General features: G+C 40.8%; 1 protein-coding gene and 1 long non-coding RNA gene across 6 annotated transcripts; one reads left to right on the plus strand and one right to left on the minus strand.

Moving 5' to 3' along the window:
* Positions 1 to 901: 901 nt before the first annotated feature.
* LOC105011051 (glycerophosphodiester phosphodiesterase domain-containing protein 5) lies at positions 902 to 18,032 on the minus strand. Of its 5 annotated transcripts, none has more exons than XM_020048054.3 (16): positions 17,393 to 18,032; positions 15,498 to 15,676; positions 14,362 to 14,465; positions 12,771 to 12,864; positions 12,293 to 12,352; positions 11,813 to 11,911; positions 11,640 to 11,733; positions 10,599 to 10,744; positions 10,252 to 10,334; positions 9,811 to 9,961; positions 8,729 to 8,845; positions 7,363 to 7,520; positions 7,117 to 7,264; positions 4,577 to 4,659; positions 4,299 to 4,381; positions 902 to 1,948 (listed from the first exon to the last, which is right to left on the minus strand). In XM_020048054.3, exons 1-16 carry the CDS (start codon positions 17,484 to 17,486, stop codon positions 1,836 to 1,838), a joined length of 1,806 nt encoding a protein of 601 aa, XP_019903613.2. In that variant the 5' UTR covers positions 17,487 to 18,032; the 3' UTR covers positions 902 to 1,835. The 5 variants fall into 5 exon arrangements, with proteins under 5 accessions (XP_019903613.2, XP_019903612.2, XP_019903610.2 ...); XM_020048053.3 differs by having other exon boundaries at positions 4,285 to 4,381; positions 8,621 to 8,845; positions 17,393 to 18,031; XM_020048051.3 differs by having other exon boundaries at positions 8,621 to 8,845; positions 17,393 to 18,030.
* LOC109615934 lies at positions 15,683 to 19,534 on the plus strand. The gene is made up of 3 exons (XR_002196935.3): positions 15,683 to 17,268; positions 17,403 to 17,501; positions 18,361 to 19,534. It is a non-coding gene; the product is annotated as an uncharacterized LOC109615934 (long non-coding RNA).
* Positions 19,535 to 22,693: the final 3,159 nt, after the last annotated feature.

Raw genomic sequence — 22,693 nt, forward strand, 5'->3', positions numbered from 1 at the left:
CCACAGTCTCAAAGAAAACCATTAGTAACACACTACGCCGTCATGGATTAAAATCCTGCAGCGCACGCAAGGTCCCCCTGCTCAAGTCCAGGCCCGTCTGAAGTTTGCCAAAGACCATCTGGATGATCCAGAGGAGGAATGGGAGAAGGTCATGTGGTCTGATGAAACAAAAATAGAGCTTTTTGGTCTAAACTCCACTCGCTGTGTTAGGAGGAAGAAGGATGAGTACAACCCCAAGAATACCATCCCAACTGTGAAGCATGGAGGTGGAAACATTATTCTTTGGGGATGCTTTTCTGCAAAGGGGACAGGACAACTTCACCATATTGAGGGGAGGATGGATGGGGCCATGTATCGCGAGATCTTGGCCAACAACCTCCTTCCCTCAGTAAGAGCATTGATGGGTCGTGGCTGGGTGTTCCAGCATGACAACGACTTGAAACACACAGCCAGGGCAACTAAGGAGTGGCTCCGTAAGAAGCATCTCAAAGGTCCTGGAGTGGCCTAGCCAGTCTCCAGACCTGAACCCAAAAGAAAATCTTTGGAGGGAGCTGAAAGTCCATATTGCCCAGTGACAGCCCCGAAACCTGAAGGATCTGGAAAAGGTCTGTATGGAGGAGTGGGCCAAAATCCCTGCTGCAGTGTGTGCAAACCTGATCAAGAACTACAGGAAACGTATGATCTCTGTAATTGCAAACAAAGGCTTATGTACCAAATATTAAGTTCTGCTTTTCTGATGAATCAAATACTTATGTCATGCAATAAAAATGCAAATTAATTACTTAAAAATCATACAGTGTGATTTTCGGGATTTTTGTTTTAGGTGTACATCACTCACAGTTGACGAATACCTATGATAAAAATTACAGACTTCTACAAGCTTTGTAAGTGGGAAAACCTGCAAAATCGGCAGTGTATCAAATACTTGTTCTACCCACTGTATATATATCCTTACAACCTACTGGGTGATTAGGTCATTGGTAATTATTTTTAAAGCATTAATCAATGTAATAGTAGTAATAGCAACAATAATGTATACTCTAGCTATGACTTACTACACTAGATTTCACAGACTCTTAAGATGTTAAATCATTCTGAAAACCATTAATAGGAGTGTCATTATGTGTGTTTCTGGAGGTGGATTACCCCTTGAAGTGCAGACAGGTAGCAACATTGTTTTTTAAATAATATCTGTCCAATAATTTTCTTACAGGGAGTGCACACAGTGGACAGATGAGAGACTTTATACAATGTGGGCCCAATTTAAATCTAAACAAGGTCAGGAAACAGGGCTCATGGAAGTGGTAGATAAACACTTTGATTGGAAATACATCCCAGACTGGCAGAGTGAACACATCTGTCATTACTTCATTGATTTCCTTACAGTAGAAAAGCTCAATCCAGCCAAACACACATGAACTGAACTCTGACTGTTCATATAAATATATAATTCATCAGTCTAACATTCTAATGACATGGTGTAGCGTTGGTGTTTCACATACCCCAACACTGCAATGGCTGCAAAAACAGAAAATTATTTCTAAACAGAGGAAGGCAGTAATCAATCTCAATGGGTGTGGTTCAATAGCACAGTATTCTCTTCTAACCACCATTGTTATGAGCAGTAGTGTTAGTTACATGTATGCTCCTTGAGGCTGTGTCCAATGAATGTGTATGTCCAATGAAATCCTTCATGCAAGAGACATTATCTGCGCCACTGACTGAAGAGATGGGCCTCTTGTCATTGGATAATTTCTCATTCAGTATGTATCTGTTTTGCTTACTAAAACTTAAGGAGGGTTGCTACTTGGTGCACCAGGAAGTTTCCCAGTTTCTCAGACGATCGCCTCACAGACGAGGTTGGTTAGATGTTCAGTGCTCTGAGATGGTTGCCAGGTTTGGCCCCATGGCCAGCGGGCTTTGAGCGGGCTCTCCCAGGATGTTGACACTGGAGACAGACCACACATCACTCATCTCTGTCAGGGAGGTGAGGTCAGAGGTTAGCAGTTAGGGGCTGACAAAGGTTATTATCATACACATAATAACAAGTTACCAGGGGCCTGTTGCATAAAAGTAGAATGAAGAACTCCAGGATAATGGAAAAAGCGCAGTTCGACTTAGAGTGATCCACTCATCGCGGCTTAATCGGTTGCACGTTTGCCGAGTCAGGATGAGAAGGTGAAGCTATGTCAAGCCAGGCGTAGATAGTCGGGACAAGTGCTCATCCACGCCTTTCTTAAATAGACCACGGTATCGATCACAGATTTACTGATGCAGAGCTGGAGAAGACATGTGCGGCATATTTTTTACCTGCTGAGCAGCAACTCATTATGGAAAGTTATGAGGAGGTAAAGCATGTAATATGCAGAAAAGGAAATATGGCTGCTGTTATTAAACAAAGAAAAAAAGCCTAGAAGACAATAGCGGACCGACTGAATGCGTAAGGATTCAGAAATATCTACTTACTAGCAAAGTTGTACACTCTGTTTTAATTGCTTTTAATATGCTTGTTTTATGTGTTGGTTTCAGTGCTGTTTCTCGTTCTGTGCTAAATGTGCTGGTTTTACTGTAAAGTGTCTTTGAGGAGCCTAATATGTAAAGCACAATATAAATACAATTTTATTATTTAGCCTACTTTGCCATAAAAGTGAGCAGAGGGAATTAATGTTCCTCTGGAAGTTTACCCTAAAGACTAGGCTTAATTTCAAACCCTAAATCACAATGAGAGAATATGTTTTACAACCATGTGCACAAATCTCTAGAAGCTATGTCTAATTCTAAATATCTTCCTACAATTAATGTTCATACAGAACAAATGTGACTGGGCAAAAACGAACCTGGCAAGAAGTCAAGATCAAATATAAAAATATTTTGCAGGCTGGTAAGTGCCTTAATTCTTAACAGTGTGCAAATGGTATGTACAAACTACTTACAAGATGCCTGCTCACATATTTGATCTAAATGGATTTTAGCAGGCAAGAAGGAGACTAATTAGTCTGGCACTGGGGGGGGGGGCACCACCTCCAGACTTCATAGTGTAGTGTAGTGAATGTACACTACACTGTGCAAAGTTATTGGTTCAGTGAGGTGAGATGAATATTGAGGTTATGAAACCAAGGTAAGCTACTATAATATTGAATAAAACATTAGGTGTAATTAAGGAGTAACACAAACTATCCTTTATTAGAGAAGGACAAGACAATGAAATCACTAATCTGAAATAATTAATGTATTGGTCTCTGACCAGCCTGCCATTAATGTATATAGCTGCATTGTCCCACTCAATCTCCGGTGCCACTGCTGGACCCCTTTCCTTCCTCAGACAGGCAATATTATGTAGGACCGTGCAGGCCACAGTAATGTCACAGGCCCTGTCTGGGGTGACCCTCAGGTGGTGGAGACACTGAAATCGTGACTTGAGAAGGCCAAATGCCATCTCAATTAGGGCCCTTGTTCTTGCATGGGCAAGATTGTATCCTTGCTGTGCTGCTGTCTGAGGGTCTGCAAGGGGAGTGAGAAGGTATGTCTCACAGGCATATCCCTTGTCTCCCAGCAGAATGCGGATCTGTGTGCAGTCCAGCACACCAATGACATTAGGGAAAGTTGTAACACAAAATAGTCTGAGTATATCCTGTGACTGTTGTAATGTAACACTTTTCTGTAATCTGTAATTCATGTCTTGTTGAAATCCTCTTTGATGAAGCACATTCTTCTGTGGCCAGGGAAGGTAATAAAGATGTGTGCCAAGGACTTAAGTGCCAAACACACACTTTTGACACAACGGCAAATAGTGCCTTTTTTTAGAATTTCGGCATCTCCCACGGCATATAAAAACATGCCACTTGCAAAAAAACATGGCTTCGCCATGCCCTCATCACTGACTTCATTGAAATCACTGTTGCAAATTCATCAACCATTTCATACCATCTAAACTGCAATAGTAGGATTTAGATCAAACTCGTCACAGCAATAGTGACAAGTAATCCATGTTAATAAAAAAAAAGCAGAACACATTCAGAAGACAATGGAACACGTTTATTTCGGATCAGAGCGGCAGCGGATTTAACACATAAGACTCCAGGATTCATCTTAGCCAGGCTAGCTGCAAAGAATGAATCTCCATGGTTACTTGGCTGGGTTTAATTCAACCTGCTTTTGTGCAACCAAGTCAAAGCTAAATTCATCCAGGATAACTTGAATATCCCGGCTTAATCCCTTATCCTGGTTTTGTGCAACAGGCCCCTGAGCAGGCCGTGGGACAGTAACAGGGTAACTGGTACTGACATCTGCTAACTCACCAGTCCTGAACTTGCTGTAGGTGCCCTGTTCTAGAGTGGGTTTGCTGCCTGAACATGAAGCCAGTAAGCCCCGTTCACGCCACCTAGCACCAACACAGATACTGTCACTACTACAGGAAGTAACATGACAGAAATACAAGACAGACAACCATCAACCTGTCATCAGATTGACTACATAGTAATTCTACATAGATTTATAAAAAAAATTTTTACACAGGCATCTGTAAGGGCACCTTTATGACAACTCTTGTAGTTGGTGTCCTTCAGGGCTTACTCACCAGTGGAAGATGAGGATGATGAAGATGAGTATGAAGGAAATCACATCAGTTAGGACCCACATCAGATTGTACTCATCTGGAGTCTGAAACAGACAGACATTGTCTATAGCTGTACTACTTTCACCAAGTCAACCAACTGTAGTTCCTATGTGGTGCTTCGTGGGGAAATTTAGGAAGCATTAAGGCCCTGTTGACAAATAATCAGTTGTTTCTCCCTAAGTATGGATTCACTTTCTTTCTTGGATTTGAATACAAACGACAGGAAAAATACGTCTCCAATCCAGCGGTTTAACATTTGTTAAAATATAACAATTGACCCTATTAGAGAAAGGACAGATTATCGGGATGCAGTAAAAACACCTGATGGACTGGATCATGGATTAGTTGGGTGGGCTGATTGAAATGTGCACAAAACAAAAATGTTCTACAAGTTTCTAATTATTTCCCATACAATAAGCTGCACAGCTTCTTAGGAATATGCAATTACTTTTTATAGTTGATTTATGCAGACCTGGCAAAACCCAGTTTCACAAGGACTCAGCAATAACGATCACTGCAACTGTTTATCCCATGTTAATTGGGCAAATGGACCTGTCCTATGTCCCTCTATTTGTGTTCAATAAAAATATGTGAAACTAAACTCAGCAATATAAATTGTGACACAGATTTGATCAGTCTTACAAACCTCTATTTACCATAAGACCGATTTCCTTTCTGACACTAGATTTTTAATACTGTGTATTGCCCCCTTTAGCACCAATGACAGCGTGCAGTCTTTTGTAATAGTTGTCTTCGAAGGCCCGAATTCTTGCAGGTGGTATAGCTATCCATTCGTCTTGGCAAAATGCCTCCAGGTCATGCAAAGTTTTTGGTCATCTTGCATGAACCGCACGTTTGAGTTCTTCCCAGAGTGGCTCCATGATATTAAGGTCAGGAAACTGTTATGGCCACTCCAGAACCTTCACCTTTTTCTGCTGTAACCACTGGAGGGTCAACGTGGCCTTGTGCTTAGGGTCAATGTCATGCTGGAAAGTCCAAGAGCGTCCCATGCTCAGCATTCGTTCAGAAGAAAGCAAATTGTCTGCCAGTATTTTCCGATAACATGGTGCATTCATTTTGCCATCAATCTTCACAAGATTCCCTGTGTCTTTAGAGCTCACACACCCCCAAAACCTCAGTGAGCCACCACCATGCTTCACAGAAGGGATGGTATTCTGTTCACTATAGGCCTTGTTGACCACGCTCCAAACATAGTGCTTATGGTTGTGAACATAAAGCTCTATTTTGGATTTGTCACTTCAAATTACAGTGTGCCAGAGGCTGTGAAGCATGTAAAGGTGTTGTCGGGCATATTTTAACTGGGATTTTCTGTGGCATTGGCGCAGTAAAGGCTTCTTTCTGCTGGCAGTTTTGGCTTACCTGACCTTTCATGGTCTACCTGACCTTGGTCTACCTGACCATGGCTTGATCAAGAGATCCCCAAATTTTCCACTTCTTAGTGGTTGAACAGTACTGAATGGCATTTGCAAGGCTTTGGTTATCTTTTTATATAATTTTCCATCATGATAAAGTTCCATTACCTTGTTACTCAGGTCTTTTCTTTCACTGTGGATGCAGATAGCCTGCTCAGTGCATCCACGTGAGAGCTAACAAACTCATTGACTATTTATACACAGACAGTAATTGCAATTTAAAAAGCCACAGGTGTGGGAAATTCACCTTTAATTGCCATTTTCACCTGTGTGTGTCACCTTGTGTGTCTGTAACAAGGCCAAACATTCAAGGGTATATAAACTTTTGATCAGGGCCATTTGGGTGATTTCTGTTATCATTATGATTTAAAAAGGAGTCAAAAAACTATGTGATGATAAATGGCTTCATATGATCACTATCCTTAAATAAAAGTCATATTGATCAGTCATATCAATATATCAGTTATGATCAGTCATATTTTCTAAATCTGTGTACTGCAGTGATAGCTGAGGATGTGCGGGGACAGTGATAGTAGAGGAGATGCAGAGAGAGAGCACATCGGGTGGGCAACAGAGGTCTACTTATAGTGGAGAGTTAGGTCTACTTATAGTGGAGAGTTAGGTCTACTTATAGTGGAGAGTTAGGTCTACTTATAGTGGAGAGTTAGGTCTACTTATAGTGGAGAGTTAGGTCTACTTATAGTGGAGAATTAGGTCTACTTATAGTGGAGAGTTAGGTCTACTTATAGTGGAGAGTTAGGTCTACTTATAGTGGAGAGTTAGGTCTACTTATAGTGGAGAGTTAGGTCTACTTATAGTGGAGAGTTAGGTCTACTTATAGTGGAGAGTTAGGTCTACTTATAGTGGAGAATTAGCACTTGAGCTGGAGTTCCAGGTTTACATGTTGTCTTTGTCCAATGTACTAAACATGAGCTGAATCACTGCACTGTCTACGTTATGTGTCATTACCATCTGTGTGTGGAGGTAGCTGGTGTGTCTAAAATGTCAGCGCTAAAGTTTTTGGCACAGAATACAGTGGTATTGGTCTCCGGTCCTTGTTCTTCTCACCATGAGGAAGAGGGGTCTGGTGAGGTTGTTGAGGAGCTGAAGGGCGTTGGTGGTGACAGACTGAGCCCCGGAGCACCAGGCCAGAGAGTACAGCCAAGGCTGGCTTATCACATACAGGTTGGTGCTGATGTTGGCTACTGCATACTCACTGGAGGGAGGGACACAACACACACACACACACATTAATGACACAGTAAACACACACACAGCCTGTTAGTGCAGACGCACACTCACAGTCACACACACCTGATCATCTCTGTGGACATGGAGCTGTAGTGCAGGTTGAGCTTGACAATGTGCATCCGCTGCAGCTCCTCCACTGACGCATGAGACCCCGAGGTCTGCTGGAGGTCAGGGTTCATCTCCTGGACCAAGCTCCGCAGCTCTGGGGGCAGCCAGAGCACCTGACACACACACAGTGCACCCATTACCCCAACACACAACTAACAGGGGCATTATAGTAACTGTGGATAATATGGTAGAGGTACAGTTAACTGTGGATAATATGGTAGAGGTACAGTTAACTCTGGATAATCTGGTAGAGGTTCAGTTAACTGTGGATAATCTGGTAGAGGTTCCGTTAACTGTGGATAATCTGGTAGAGGTTCAGTTAACTGTGGATAATCTGGTAGAGGTTCCGTTAACTGTGGATAATCTGGTAGAGGTTCAGTTAACTGTGGATAATCTGGTAGAGGTTCAGTTAACTGTGGATAATCTGGTAGAGGTTCAGTTAACTGTGGATAATATGGTAGAGGTACAGTTAACTCTGGATAATCTGGTAGAGGTTCAGTTAACTGTGGATAATATGGTAGAGGTACAGTTAACTCTGGATAATCTGGTAGAGGTTCAGTTAACTGTGGATAATATGGTAGAGGTACAGTTAACTGTGGATAATCTGGTAGAGGTACAGTTAACTCTGGTTAATCTGGTAAAGGTATAGTTAACTTTGGATAATCTGGTAAAGGTACAGTTAACTCTGGATAATCTAGTAGAGGTACAGTTAATTCTGGACAATTTGGTAGAGGTACAATTAACTCTGGATAATCTGGTAAAGGTACAGTTAACTCTGGTTAATCTGGTAGAGGTATAGTTAACTCTGGATAATCTGGTAGAGGTACAGTTAACTCTGGATAATTTGGTAGAGGTACAGCAAACTCTGGACAATTTGGTAGCGGTACAATTAACTCTGGATAATCTGGTAAAGGTACAGTTATCTCTGGTTAATCTGGTAGAGGTATAGTTAACTCTGGATAATCTGGTAAAGGTACAGTTAACTCTGGATAATCTGGTAAAGGTACAGTTAATTCTGGATAATCTGGAAGAGGTACAGTTAATTCTGGATAATCTGGTAAAGGTACAGTTAATTCTGGATAATCTGGAAGAGGTACAGTTAATTCTGGATAATCTGGTAAAGGTACAGTTAATTCTGGATAATCTGGAAGAGGTACAGTTAATTCTGGATAATCTGGTAGAGGTGCAGTTAACATCCCAACAGCAGCCTGACCTGGTGTGACTGGATAGAAGACTGGTTCTGGATGACCTCCAGGGTGCGGGTAATCCATGTGTCCCTGTAAGGGTGGCCCGAAGGGGGCCGGTAGAGGTCAAAGATCACCTGTTTGCCCCTCTGCGCCGCCAGCTCCAGGAAGTCCCTGAAGGTACACACAGACTGGTTCTGGACCTGCTTCCTGTCCCTGTCGCCCAGAGACCAGGCCGTACCAAACGGGTCGCGCTGCAGAGCCACCAGGGGCAATCAGTATACAAATGCTTTGGCATAATGAAAAAAACATACTGCATGACACGAAGCATGAAACAATATAACATTATCACTTTGCTGAAAGCTCATAGAGTTCTTAATATTACTGGGCTGTGTGGTAGTCACAAAGCTATTTAAAGATAAAGGCACTAACTGTGAGTCAATCTGAATAGTTTAATTAAAGTATGAGCTTTGTGCAATTTTTACTGATCAATTGGTAACCCCCACACAATCTCTTAGCTTAGGAGTGAACTGAGAGGCAGATAAGGAGAAGGAGACCGTGTGAGTTTAGGGAAGGCCTCTTCCCTAAAACACATGTGCTAAGTCTTGTCAGAGTTATGACTCTGTTGTTCCTCTCTTCTTCCTAGTTTACTCAAGAGCTAAGACCTTTGAAGGCTCTATAGACATCTGGTCTTTCAGTCTATTCATAAACCTACAAGCTGTATGTCAATGACTAAAGGGACGCTATCTTCCAGATCAAACTACCTGTCAACCTTATCAATGATAGGTAAAACAATACCAGATCCCTCTTTACGATCGCCAGACTGCTGGATTCCACGCCTCATCGCAAGCATTTTCCAGCTATGCAATACAGTTCTAAAATGTTTCACCCACCAGCAGCTTCATGGAACCAGTTGTGGACATCACCAGAAAGCCATTCAGCTGGTCCAAATGCTATCTGGCTGATGTTAACATTGCCCCTCAAAAGCCACGGGCCCTAGCGTGGAAGCAACTACTATAATATCTCAGCTCGAGTTACATAACCGATTGAAATGTTATTAGTACCAACCTCTAACTGGCTAGCCAGTTCACACAGGCCACACAGACAAACAGACGTTGGTTCCCTGTCATACTATGTCCATGAAGCCCAGTTGTTAAGTCATATTTCAGGTGACCAGGCTTCCTGGTGTGCTACCGCGCTGCATCAGTTGGTGACTAACCTGTAGGAACCAGGCCCCCGCGTTGAGAGTTTCTAATTCCCCCCAGGTGAACATAGCAGCATTGGTGTCAGTCCGGTTTGGGAACACCTCCTGGACATTGGTGGTTCTCTTCAAGGTCTTGTCATGCATCAGAAAGGGTACCCCATCGTAGCTACACCAAAGAGAGGAGAAGAAAACTGTAGACGGTTAACAATTTGACTGAGGGTTGCGAAGATATCACCCTGTGAAAGACAGTCAGGTAATCAATCTAACCTTCATTTTGCTCAGATAAACTACAGCATAATACAGGACTAAGATGGGAAATAACCTGATAGCTAACTGACTTGTTTATGGCTGTGTTCGCTTAATCTTTTGATAATTCCACTGGTGAGGTAATATTTGGACAAACGCAATACAACAGGGAGCAGTAGAGTGTGAAGAGAGTGGACATTCACCACTAACCTGATGGTGACATCAGTCTCCAGACCTTCTCCTCCAGCCTCCACCACCTTCTCAAAGGACATGAGAGTGTTCTCTGGAGCAAGCTGTGAGTTTAATGCACATAGAAATGTTGAAGTTCATCAACAACACCAACGCAAATTTCCATTCAGCATGGTCAATAATACAGCCAAACAGTTTGTATTAATAATAACTTCCTAATAACGGTCACACTACTACTGCCACTACTGTCAAAACAGTGTGACTTGTTAAAGGGTTGATGAGAGTGGGTCAGTTTTGATGAGAAAGCGTTTGAAGCTAAAGATCAAATGGGTTTGGCAATAATATTGTTGCTAATGAAGCCTACCCACCATGGGTGCCCCTCGATGCCCGATGAGAGCTGGCGCAGGGCCTAGAGTACCCTTTTCTTTAAGACAAGGTGAATACATGCCCAGGGGCACTATGTAGAGGGCACACAGCACTGCCAGGTAGAGCCCCAAGATCAGCGCCCGCACAACTGGAACACACACACACACAAACTGTTTACTATGGGATACAGTTATCCATTTGTGGTAGATGTTTACTATGGGATACAGTTATCCATTTGTGGTAGATGTTTACTATGGGATACAGTTATCCATTTGTGGTAGAAGAATGGAATCAGCATGGCATTTCCTTGATACATTCCTAAACACTAGAGAAAATAAACCTGAATTAAAAAAATGAATACTACAATATGTACAAACTGTTCATTAAAATAGCTCTATGCCCATGATGAAGTGGCATGGATCAGAGAATAAAATCAGTTTGGGGTTAAATGTTTACTTCAGACCGCTGATTTGCTTCTCTGGCTTTCCCTTGCACAAGTCAGTTCACCGTTTTTGTCTTTTCGTTTAGTATCTACAGTATACAGGCCTAATTCAGATTTGTCATTAAACTTCTGTCATGTATTACTGTACCTAGTGTGTAAGAGTAATACATGACATAAACACAACCAGTAATTACGTATTTCTATACCTGATAATATGTTATCTGATATGTTATCTGTTTTGTTTGTTTTTACCAATTTAGAGTTGTTTTGAATGTGGCATTGCTCTACTCCTCACCAGAGGTGTAAAAAGTACAAAGTAAAAGTACTCAACTGGGTTCGGCTGTGTTCACCACTTTTGGGAAGTATCTAATTAAGATCTAAATAACCAGGTAAGGGGGGTTCAAAACTAACTATTGATCAATTAAATAAAAAGGAAGAGTGTAAATTATCAATTAAGGACACTGATGAGTTATGAACTCTGTTTACATGGTCATTTAACCCTTCTTTAGGAACTTCCCAAAACTGGTGAACACAGCCGAGTACTTCTACTTTGTACTTTTTACACCCCTGCTCCTCACCTACTCAGTCACAAGTCTCTGACCTTTTCTATTGATGCGGAAGAAATGCAAGGCTATTGGCCAGGACAAGAGTGTCATGACCAAGACTCCTCCCACATGTAAATATGGGGCCGTCACCTATTAAAAAAAAGAGAATGGAAATAAATGATTTCATATTTGGAAGGAAGTAGGAGGAGGAAAGGAAGGGAGGCCTCACCTGGAAAGACAGTAGGATAGTGCGCCACTGTTTGCTCCACAGGTCAGACAGTACTGCTGTTGCTACAATGGAGAAGATTAGACTCACCAGGATTCCAATCTGGCAACACACCCAGAGCAGCAGAACAGTTATGAATACAGAACTTTTGACAGAATAATTTACTGACACTATCGAGCACAGAACTAAACAAAATATATTTGTATGTTTTTTTTTTTAAAACGTATGTCTCCACGTATTTCTCCATCTATTAATACGCAACGTTCAGGATATATTTTAAATCCAGTCTTTTCTTCTAGCAGAAGATCGGCAATTTATTTTTGCTAAAGTCATTAATTTCATCAGAAAATGTAAAAATAGTTGAGATGATTTTAAAAAGTGAAACCAGGAGGTTTAGGGAAGACAGAGACATGGACACCTGGGAGAGGAAAGAGGATGAAAGGGGATGGTTAACGTGGCCAGGGAAAAGGGTGCAGGATTCACCTTGTGGGCCCAGTGTAGGTACAGCTTCTGCCCCTCGGACAGCAAACACACAGCCAACAGCTAAATATGAAAACATCATATGGCTCATCAGAGAGGAACAGTACAGACCGGTAAGTGTGGTACACTGTAGTACAATAAACTATAGCCCTAGTACAATACACTACAATATTTCCAAGGTAATTGTAGTAAAGTCTTAGTATATTATATCATAATATATTACAGTCCAGTGTTTCTCCTAATATACTACAGTATATTCCAACCCTCTAGAGGAAGACCATGTCCAGCCCCAACCCCATTAAGAAAGAACATGTCCAGCCCCAACCTCCTAGAGGAAGACCATATCCAGCCCCAACCCCCTAGAGGAAGACCATGTCCAGCCCCAATCTCCTGGAGGAAGACCATGTCCAGCCCCAACCCCCTAGAGGAGGCCCATGCTCCCCTCAAACCTCCTAGAGGAGGCCCATGTCCCACCCCTCACCAACAGCAGAGTGACATAGCTGAAGAAGATGGCAGTGATGACCAACAGCACCACAGACCATGGGAACCAGAAACCCAGGTTCCCAAAGTTAAACCTGCAGATAGAGAGAGAGAAAACAGGTACAATGTGTGTGTGTGTGTGTGTGTGTATGAGACAGAGAGAAAACAGGGACAATGTGTGTGTGTGTGCATAAGAGTGAGAAAACAGGGACAATGTGTGTGTGTGTGTGTGTGTGTGTGTGTGGGTGTGAGAGAGAGAGAGAGAAAACAGGGACAATGTGTGTGTGTGTGTGTGTGTATGAGAGAGAAAACAGGGACAATGTGTGTGTGTGTGTACGAGACAGAGAGAAAACAGGGACAATGTGTGTGTGTGTGTGTGTGTATAAGAGAGAGAAAACAGGGACAATGTGTGTGTGTGTGTGTGTGTGTGTGTGTATGAGAGAGAAAACAGGGACAATGTGTGTGTGTGTACGAGACAGAGAGAAAACAGGGACAATGTGTGTGTGTGTGTGTGTGTGTATAAGAGAGAGAAAACAGGGACAATGTGTGTATGTGTATGAGAGTGAGAAAACAGGGACAATGTGTGTGTGTGTGTGTGTGTGTATGAGAGAGAAAACAGGGACAATGTGTGTGTGTGTACGAGACAGAGAGAAAACAGGGACAATGTGTGTGTGTGTGTGTGTGTGTGTGTGTATAAGAGAGAGAAAACAGGGACAATGTGTGTATGTGTATGAGAGTGAGAAAACAGGGACAATGTGTGTGTGTGTGTGTGTGTATGAGAGAGAGAGAAAACAAGGACAATGTGTGTGTGTATATAAGAGAGAGAGAAAACAGGGACAATGTGTGTATGTGTATGAGAGTGAGAAAACAGGGACAATGTGTGTGTGTGTGTGTGTGTATGAGAGAGAGAGAAAACAAGGACAATGTGTGTGTGTATATAAGAGAGAGAGAAAACAGGGACAATGTGTGTGTGTGTATAAGAGAGAGAATAAACAGGGACAATGTGTGTGTGTGTATATAAGAGAGAGAATAAACAGGGACAATGTGTGTGTGTGTGTGTGTATAAGAGAGAGAGAAAACAGGGACAATGTGTGTGTGTGTGTGTGTGTGTGTGTGTATGAGAGAGAAAACAGGGACAATGTGTGTGTGTGTACGAGACAGAGAGAAAACAGGGACAATGTGTGTGTGTGTGTGTGTGTGTGTATAAGAGAGAGAAAACAGGGACAATGTGTGTATGTGTATGAGAGTGAGAAAACAGGAACAATGTGTGTGTGTGTATGAGAGAGAGAGAAAACAAGGACAATGTGTGTGTGTATATAAGAGAGAGAGAAAACAGGGACAATGTGTGTGTGTGTATAAGAGAGAGAATAAACAGGGACAATGTGTGTGTGTGTATAAGAGAGAGAATAAACAGGGACAATGTGTGTGTGTGAGACAGAGAGAGAAAACAAAGACAATGTGTGTGAGACAGAGAGAGAGATTTGGAGAATGATTTAGACTGTGACAGAGCAGGAGACACATTTGCATGCTTGTCTTTACTCAGATGTGTGTTTACATTACATAAGGAATAATGTATGTACTTGTACATCTACCAGTCAAAATCATTGTAGTCATTCTGAGCTTCACTCCAGAAGTAGAGGAATACCAGTGAAAGACCAAACGTCACGATTAGGAGAAGTAAGCTGGCACACTCCACCTGTACAGGTGAGAAACGCAGTTCCACACAGTTACTTCATAACTAAAACACGTAAATTAACAAAACTACTGCACCGTTGAAGATGACCCCAACCTCTTGTGTGAGCGGAAGGAATACACAGAAAGAGCCACTAACTTCACACCATCCACTGAGTTGCCATTACAACTGTCAGCTGTAATATACCAAGTCTTTCATAGGGTTGAAAAATAGGAGTGTCCTCGGGAGAGGGAGTAATGTGAAGAAAAGTGCTCCTTAAAGGTTAACAGTCCTTGTAAAACCGTAAAAATTATGCAAGCAATGCAAGTACGAGATATAGAAGGAGCTATGAGATAGTGTGTGTTCTGCTGATTATATATGTCAGTCCCGATCAAAGGTTTCAGCTTTTTCTACTTTAATTAGAGCGCTATTTATATGCATATCTCTATAAAGGGGCCAATGTGTGACATCAGGGTCAACATTTCAAAACAGGGTAAAAGGAATCTTGAAGAAGGAAGGCTATGACACCATTTTGCAACACCATGCCATACCCTGTAGACGGCGCATAATTGGAGCCAAGTTCCTCCTACAACAGGACACTGACCCAAAGCACAGCTCCGAAGTATGCAAGAACTATTTAGGGAAGAAGCAGACATCTCTTATTCTGTCTATAATGGAGTGGCCAGCACAGTCACCGGATCTCAACCCTATTGAGCTGTTGTGGTAGCAGCTTGACCGTATGGTACGTAAGAAGTGCCCATCAAGACAATCCAACTTGTGGGAGGAGCTTCAGGAGGCATGGGGGGAAATCTCATCAGATGACCTCAACAAACTGACAACTAGAATGCCAAAGGTCTGCAAGGCTGTAATCACTGCAAATGGAGGATTCTTGGACAAAAGCAAAGTTTGAAGGCCAAAAATTATTATGTCGAACCTGGTCAATTACTGTATTTGTATATATATATATATATGAATGAAATGATCTCACTTCAGGAGCAGTATAACTGAACCTCCAACTGGCGGAACAGACAGGGTTTGACCCCGGATCTCCCTGACCTTGCTGCAGCAGCAGTCCCCCGGGGTGGCTCGGGTCCTCTGGTAGCGTCTCCATTGACAGCCATAGAGGCCAGCCAGGCATGAGACAAAGGGCTGGTGCTCATAGTGCTGCAGCAGCCGCCGGCGCACAACACGCAGCTTCCCCAGCTTGAGCGTTGACAGGGCAGTCGGAGAGGGGGCTTGGTTCACACACCCGACACCATCCCAGACCGTACAAGGAGAGGGAAGAGGAGATAGAACAGGATGATGAAAGGAGTGTGAGGAAAAGGGAATGGAAAGGAGGAAAGTCACGGAAGAAAGAGTGTTAATATTGTATTGACTTAAAGATGCAGTGCGGGATCTTAAAAGCTCAATTTTACTCAAAGATATATTTCGTTTTTTCTTCATCAATCCACACATTCCCCAATGCCGGCGGTCATGTTTTCAAAATAGCATGCTGTGTTTTATGAAATTATTTGCACACTACAAATTTGAAATAATGCTCTAAAATTTTTTGGTAATATTTGGCCTGTAGTTTTGGCTTGCCTGAAAAAATCACCAGTCTGTAAATGAGCTAATCAAAAAGATAGTTTTCAGTTTCCCCTACCTACTGAGATCACTCCCACACAAATCAAGTAAAAATCTTTCTTGAAAAATAGTTCAATGCTAAGATGCTATTTTGGTTTATTTTTGACTATTTTAATTGAAAACAAAAACAATAAAAAAAAGACATTTTCACCAATAAGTTATTTGATGCTGAGATACAGATAACATCGACATAAGGTCTTACATATTTGTAACATATAACTGCAAAACATTCCTACACATGTAATGGTGTTTTAAACCACTGTGCAAACCCCTAAAGGGAATTATTTTGATTTGTTAGAATTTAAAAACTACTGTCTGAAATTGATTTCACCCAGCCCAGACCTTGTGTCCAGCATCTTGTGATCTCGTTCAGGGGTTCAGATCACAAAATGCCCAGGGTTCAAGCCCATATTGGGAATAAGACATGATTTAATCCCAGAGGTAGAGGGTGTAAAATGAGAAGGCTTATAAAGGCAAGTCTGAGCTCAAGCCTGGTCCCCTGACATCAATAGCCATAGAGGTAGGTGATTATAGGAAACACAGATGATGGACCACTACCACACAGACACACACCTTTGTTTTCAAAATGTTGACAATATGAATTTGAACATTTCTCTCTGGGGGATCCTTAACTCACAAACGTCTGTGGTGATTGGTGGATGGGATAATGGGCTATTGTATCTATTGTGTTATTTGACCAAAATCTTTTATTTTAAAATTATAAATAAATACATGATACTTAATTTAATCCGAATAGAACCGGAAAACAATACGTCCAAAAATAAATTCATGTTTTTTTTTTATATCAAACTGGAACAAAGTTCTAGTTGTAGGTGTTTCCTCTTCGTAGTTTTTTCCCACATTTTGATACCGTCTGTTGTTGATTTACCAATGCTACATAATGTGATCGTTATCTCACAACTACTTGTCTATGGTCCTGGAATGGAGAGATGTCCCAATCTAACCGTTGTAGCAGTTAACGCTAGCTCGTACAGCCTATTAAGCCTTATGGGGCGATATTTGAATAGTGTGATAGGAACAATGGTGTTTATTTGACACTCTGGGCTAGCGGACATGGACAGTTGTTCACGTTCCTGTGAAAATAACATACTGGGCAAAAACGTACAGGAAATCTGAAATCCCGTGGCATATTGACGAACTGGATACATGTTCATGGAACATGATAGATAACAGCGTTAGTCATGTACGACTAAAGTTAAATATGTTATAAATGTATATATGGTGTATTGAATGCTTAGAAATAGCTCACATGCATGCCAGTTATTCGCTATTTATATCATTTATATTTGATCTGTTAAATAGCCTACCTCCGCACAGGTTTCCGTTTGATTCCCTGAAGTCCTTGATGGTCACACCGGGGGAAGCTGCTATGCTGCGTAGTTCCTCTTCACGGTAATGCATGCGCACGCCGGCCAGGTAAAGGATACCCCTCTAATTGACATCGACTGTTACCTGTTGCCAAAGGAAAGATATGCTTTCGTGTACAGTAGACTATTCCTTTGTTCCGGACCTTCGCAGTTAAAAAAAATAATGTCCTTGGATGTTAAATAATGACGGATACAGTGACGGGTGTGGCAACAACGTACAATTTCCCGAATCTGTAGCGTATACACTTATATCATGATAGTGGAAAAGGAAATAGCATTTTAATTTGGTCTAGGGATATTATTTTAAAGCAAATCTCAATATCTGCTGACCATACAGTTTCGTATGTTATGCGGGTTGGAACGCTTAGAGCCTAGATAATACATGTTTTCATTTGAGTTTTTTAAGTGTTAGTCCCTTCTGATATTGGGGAGGAGGAGATCTTGGGAATAAAACTGTAATGGAACTGCTTTGTGTAAGAGTTTAAACAACTGCGACGTTAAATCTTTTATTGTGTACTCAACTTAAAACTAAAAATATAGTGCCTTCGGAAGAGTATTCAGACCCTTTCACTTTCTCCACATTTTGTTGTGTTAATTTATAATTCATTAAATATATTTTTTGCCTTCAATCTCTATACAATGCCCACTAATGGCAAAGACAAAATAACAGTTTTAGAGCTTTATTGAAAAATCTCAAGTACATAAGTATTAAGACACTTTACCATGATGCTCCATATTGAGCTCAAATGCATCCTGTGTCCTTTGAACTTTCTCTAGAACTTGGAGTCCATTTGTGTTATAATGGAACATTTCACTCTTGTGTGTTTAAACTACTGCAAAGTTACAGTTTTACTGTGTACTCAAGTTTAAAAATGTAAATGTATCAAAAAGTATTTGGACTCTTTCAGTATTCAGAACCCTTATATGGAAGCTGCTCCATGATGTCGTCTGCAGGCTCGGAGACCGATAGAAAAATCATACGAAACCAAAGTCATACTGTTAAGGCTGAATGCTATCACCTGGCAAACACCATCCCAATGGTGAACCATGGTGATGGAAGCATCAATGTAGCAAAATACAGAGAGGTCCTTGAAGATGAACCTGATCTAGAGCCAAGACAATACAGGTGTCTTGTCTGAGAAGGTCCCCTTCAAAGACAATACTGGTGTCTTATCTGAGAAAGTCCCCTTCCAGGGACAATACTGGTGTCTTGTCTGAGAATGTCCCCTTCCAAGACAATACTGGTGTCTTGTCTGAGAATGTCCCCTTCCAAGACAATACTGGTGTCTGGTCTGAGAATGTCCCCTTCCAAGACAATACTGGTGTCTTGTCTGAGAATGTCCCGAAACCACTCCAGACTTGAACCTCATTCAACATCTGTGGGGAGCCCTGAAGATCACAGCTCACGTACACTCCATTCTGACAGAGCGTTAGAGCAACTACAAGCAGGAATGGGAGCACTTTCCCAAACAGAGGTGTACAACACTGCTACAGGCATACTCAAGAGGACTCAAAGCTGAGATCACTGCCAAAGGCAGGTGGTAATGGATTTTGACTAGTTTGATTGATTGTTCCAAGAAGTCCACAATTTAATGTAACATAAGATTTTAATTTAAGTAAAGAGAGTATTCAATTGCATTACACGTTTTAAAGATAGTGATTCTCCAGAGATTTGAGGTTGCAAGAGCAAAGATGCATTCATGGAAACAGAGGAAAATGCAAGAGAGTTTACAAAATCTCTCTGTTTATAACACAAAATGTGGATTTGGGGGATGTTTTACAACCACTTAACCCACTACAGTATCAGCGGACAAATTCCAATAGAACAGCAGAAATATGTCTTCTGCTCTGTTCATGTAGATTAGTTACACCTCTGTGTGCATGTTTGTTTGTTTCACTCTTGTCACTAGTAGGAATAAAGTATGTCTGACATTAGTCTGTTATGTCTCTTAGTTTTTATATTCATGTTTTCATATCAGCTATCATGACGGCTACTCAGAGACAATGTTAGACCCTTCCTGGGTGGTCTGTTTAAATCATCTACCAAGCCCAAACAACTTATCCATTACATTTGGACAAGCACACATGAACAAAGAGACATGAGTGTAAATTGAACAGCAGCAAGAAATAGCATCCAAATGATATCATATAAGGCAAATACAGTACATGTCATAACATTTATATGATACATAGGATATACATCTGAATGGATAAACTACAAAATCTGAATGGATATACAAATAATTTAGTGTGTAGTAGAAAATGAATATGTACATGAGATATTTCAGTTTTGTATTTGTAATAAATTGGCACACATTTCTTTATGATATATCTGAGATGTTGTGTGCAGATTGATGACAAAATGATCATCTATTATAAATTAAGTCTCTAACACAACAAAATGGGAAGAAAGTGAAGAGGTCTGAATAGTAACTGAAGGCACTGTAGATCCAGCAGTTGGAACATTGTCAAAGTGCCCAGTCAAATTTGTTGTGAGACAGAAAACCACATAATTTCGTTATGATATTTTAGGATAAGTGATTAGAGATCAACTCTTTCTTTCAGCCACCTAACTTGAGCCCAGGTAAGTCACGGAACAGTTTACACTACAGGCAGGAATGGAACCTCTTCATATATGTTTTTTTAACCATTGTACCGTTTATACCATGCCAAAGGTCACAGGCACCGGAAATACTGTTGAGAAACATCTTGGTCGTAAACTCCCAATGTGTGTGGGCTGCACCGACGCTAAGCCAAGACCACGCTCTAACATTGTCTGGAAGATTGAATAATGACCTAGAATCCAAGATGCCATATATCTTATGTATTTTTTAAATTAACTACTTGATTACTTTTACTTTAGTAGTTTTGTACACCAGTAGTTATACTTCTAGTTGAGTAAAATTTAATTAAATGTAATTAAAGTAACAGTACTTCCACTTGATTAGGGTATTTCAATACTCTTTCCAGTTCTGGTAAATACAGATATTGTTATGCATGGACTTTCCCTTCAGGTTTTCTTTTCTTGTTGCTGTTTTTCAGAGCAGACCCCATTTTCAAGTTTGGTTCCTCCAGTTGTTCGATCCCTGTATCTTAAAGCTCCACATGGAGGCTGCTGTTCCCCCTTAGTTTTCGGGAGCCTCTGTGCAGCTTATTATGTAGCTTTTTGTGTAGCTTCATGTTTAAATTCCTCTAACTAGTTTTTGTCTTTAAGATGGTCCTTGAACATTATCAGATCCCCTCTTAGTTTGGTTCTATATCCACAGATTTCCCTACTAATACTTCTCAGCATTTCCTTTCCAAATCTCATATTCATTTTTGCCATCTTGATTTGTCGGTTACAGTGCAACTTCACTGTCCATTAGTTGCATAGAAAACCAGAAAACCAGTGTCTTCTGCTCTGTTCATGTAGATTAGTTACACCTCTGTGTGCATGTTTGTTGGTTTCACTCTTGTCAGTGGTCACTGGTAGGAATAAAGAATAAATTCTGACTTTAGAGTATTCTGTCTCTTAGTTTTTATATTCATGTTTTCACATCAGCTATCATGATGGCTACTCAGAGACAATGTTAGAGCGTGGTCTTGGCTTAGCGTCGGTGCAGCCCACACACATTGGGAGTTTACGACCAAGATGTTTCTCAACAGTATTTCCGGTGCCTGTGACCTTTGGCATGGTATAAACGGTACAATGGTTAAAAAAACATATATGAAGAGGTTCCATTCCTGCCTGTAGTGTAAACTGTTCCGTGACTTACCTGGGCTCAAGTTAGGTGGCTGAAAGAAAGAGTTGATCTCTAATCACTTATCCTAAAATATCGTAACGAAATTATGTGGTTTTCTGTCTCACAACAAATTTGACTTGGCACTTTGACAATGTTCCAACTGCTGGATCTACAGTGCCTTCAGTTACTATTCAGACCTCTTCACTTTCTTCCCATTTTGTTGTGTTAGAGACTTAATTTATAATAGATGATCATTTTGTCATCAATCTGCACACAACATCTCAGATATATCATAAAGAAATGTGTGCCAATTTATTACAAATACAAAACTGAAATATCTCATGTACATATTCATTTTCTACTACACATTAAATTATTTGTATATCCATTCAGATTTTGTAGTTTATCCATTCAGATGTATATCCTATGTATCATATAAATGTTATGACATGTACTGTATTTGCCTTATATGATATCATTTGGATGCTATTTCTTGCTGCTGTTCAATTTACACTCATGTCTCTTTGTTCATGTATGCTTGTGGCTCAAAGACTTCCACCAGATCCACCCTAAATGGTCTCATTGACCACAGAATCAATAATTTATACACCATTGAAACCATATGGAGTGAGCTGAGGTGTCTACCAGTGAGAACCAGGAAGTTTGAAGGATCCAGAGAGATTCTCCATTGTTAAATGGTCTCTGATCCCATGTTATGTTTTGCCCAACCTCATCAAACATTATAGAAGAATTAGTGCTGTTATCTTGGTAAGAAGACAGTGTACAAAATGCAGGTGACACACATATTGGACAGAATTATGTATTTCTTTAGCAATAAATAGATTTCTTTCAACATGTTTCAATTGAAATACAAACTGTAATCTTTGAGGGGGGAAAATGAAAAATAAAAACAATAACCTGGTTGCATAAGTGTGCACACCCTCTTGTAACAGGGGATGTGGCTGTGTTCAGAATTAACCAATCAAATACAAACTCATGTTAAATAGAAGTCATTACACACCTGCCATCATTTAAAGTGACTCTGATTCATCAGAAATATAGTTCAGCTGTTCCAGTAGGAATTTCCTGACATTTGAGTTTTTTATTTTTCATTTTTCCCCCTCAAAGGTTTCAGTTTGTTTTTCAATTAAACTGTTCACGTTATAAGTCACATTAAAGGTGGAAAAAGTTCTGACATGATTTGTCTTTGTCTCATTCTTTTACATCACAAGAATGAGGCATTTTAACAGGGGTGTGTAGATTCTTTACATCCACTGCTCACTACCTCATTGCTTAAGTAAACCATGTAAAGTTGCAAAAGCATACTGACCTTTGTCTTTCAGCCGAAAACTGAGCACAATGCAAATTTCACAGTGTCACCACACTTGCCTTTGTGGAGGAAGTCTTCACATAAATGTATACACTCCGGTCACCTTGAAAGCAACTCAATGCTGTCAATCCTCTAAAGCCAGCATGGATGGAAGGTAAGAATGGACGAAGTCAAGATCTGCCATAGTCT

Source organism: Esox lucius, chromosome 7 (genome assembly GCF_011004845.1).
Source record: "Esox lucius isolate fEsoLuc1 chromosome 7, fEsoLuc1.pri, whole genome shotgun sequence".
Taxonomy (NCBI): Eukaryota; Metazoa; Chordata; class Actinopteri; order Esociformes; family Esocidae; genus Esox; species Esox lucius.

Coding starts and splice junctions, on each gene's coding strand:
- LOC105011051 (XM_020048051.3), bottom strand. CDS start 17,486: ATGCATTACCGTGAAGAGGAACTACGCAGCATAGCAGCTTCCCCCGGT. Junction 11,912..12,292: donor ACCTACACTGGGCCCACAAG/GTGAATCCTGCA, acceptor GTGTGTTGCCAG/ATTGGAATCCTGGTGAGTCT. Junction 10,335..10,598: donor GGCATCGAGGGGCACCCATG/GTGGGTAGGCTT, acceptor TTAAACTCACAG/CTTGCTCCAGAGAACACTCT.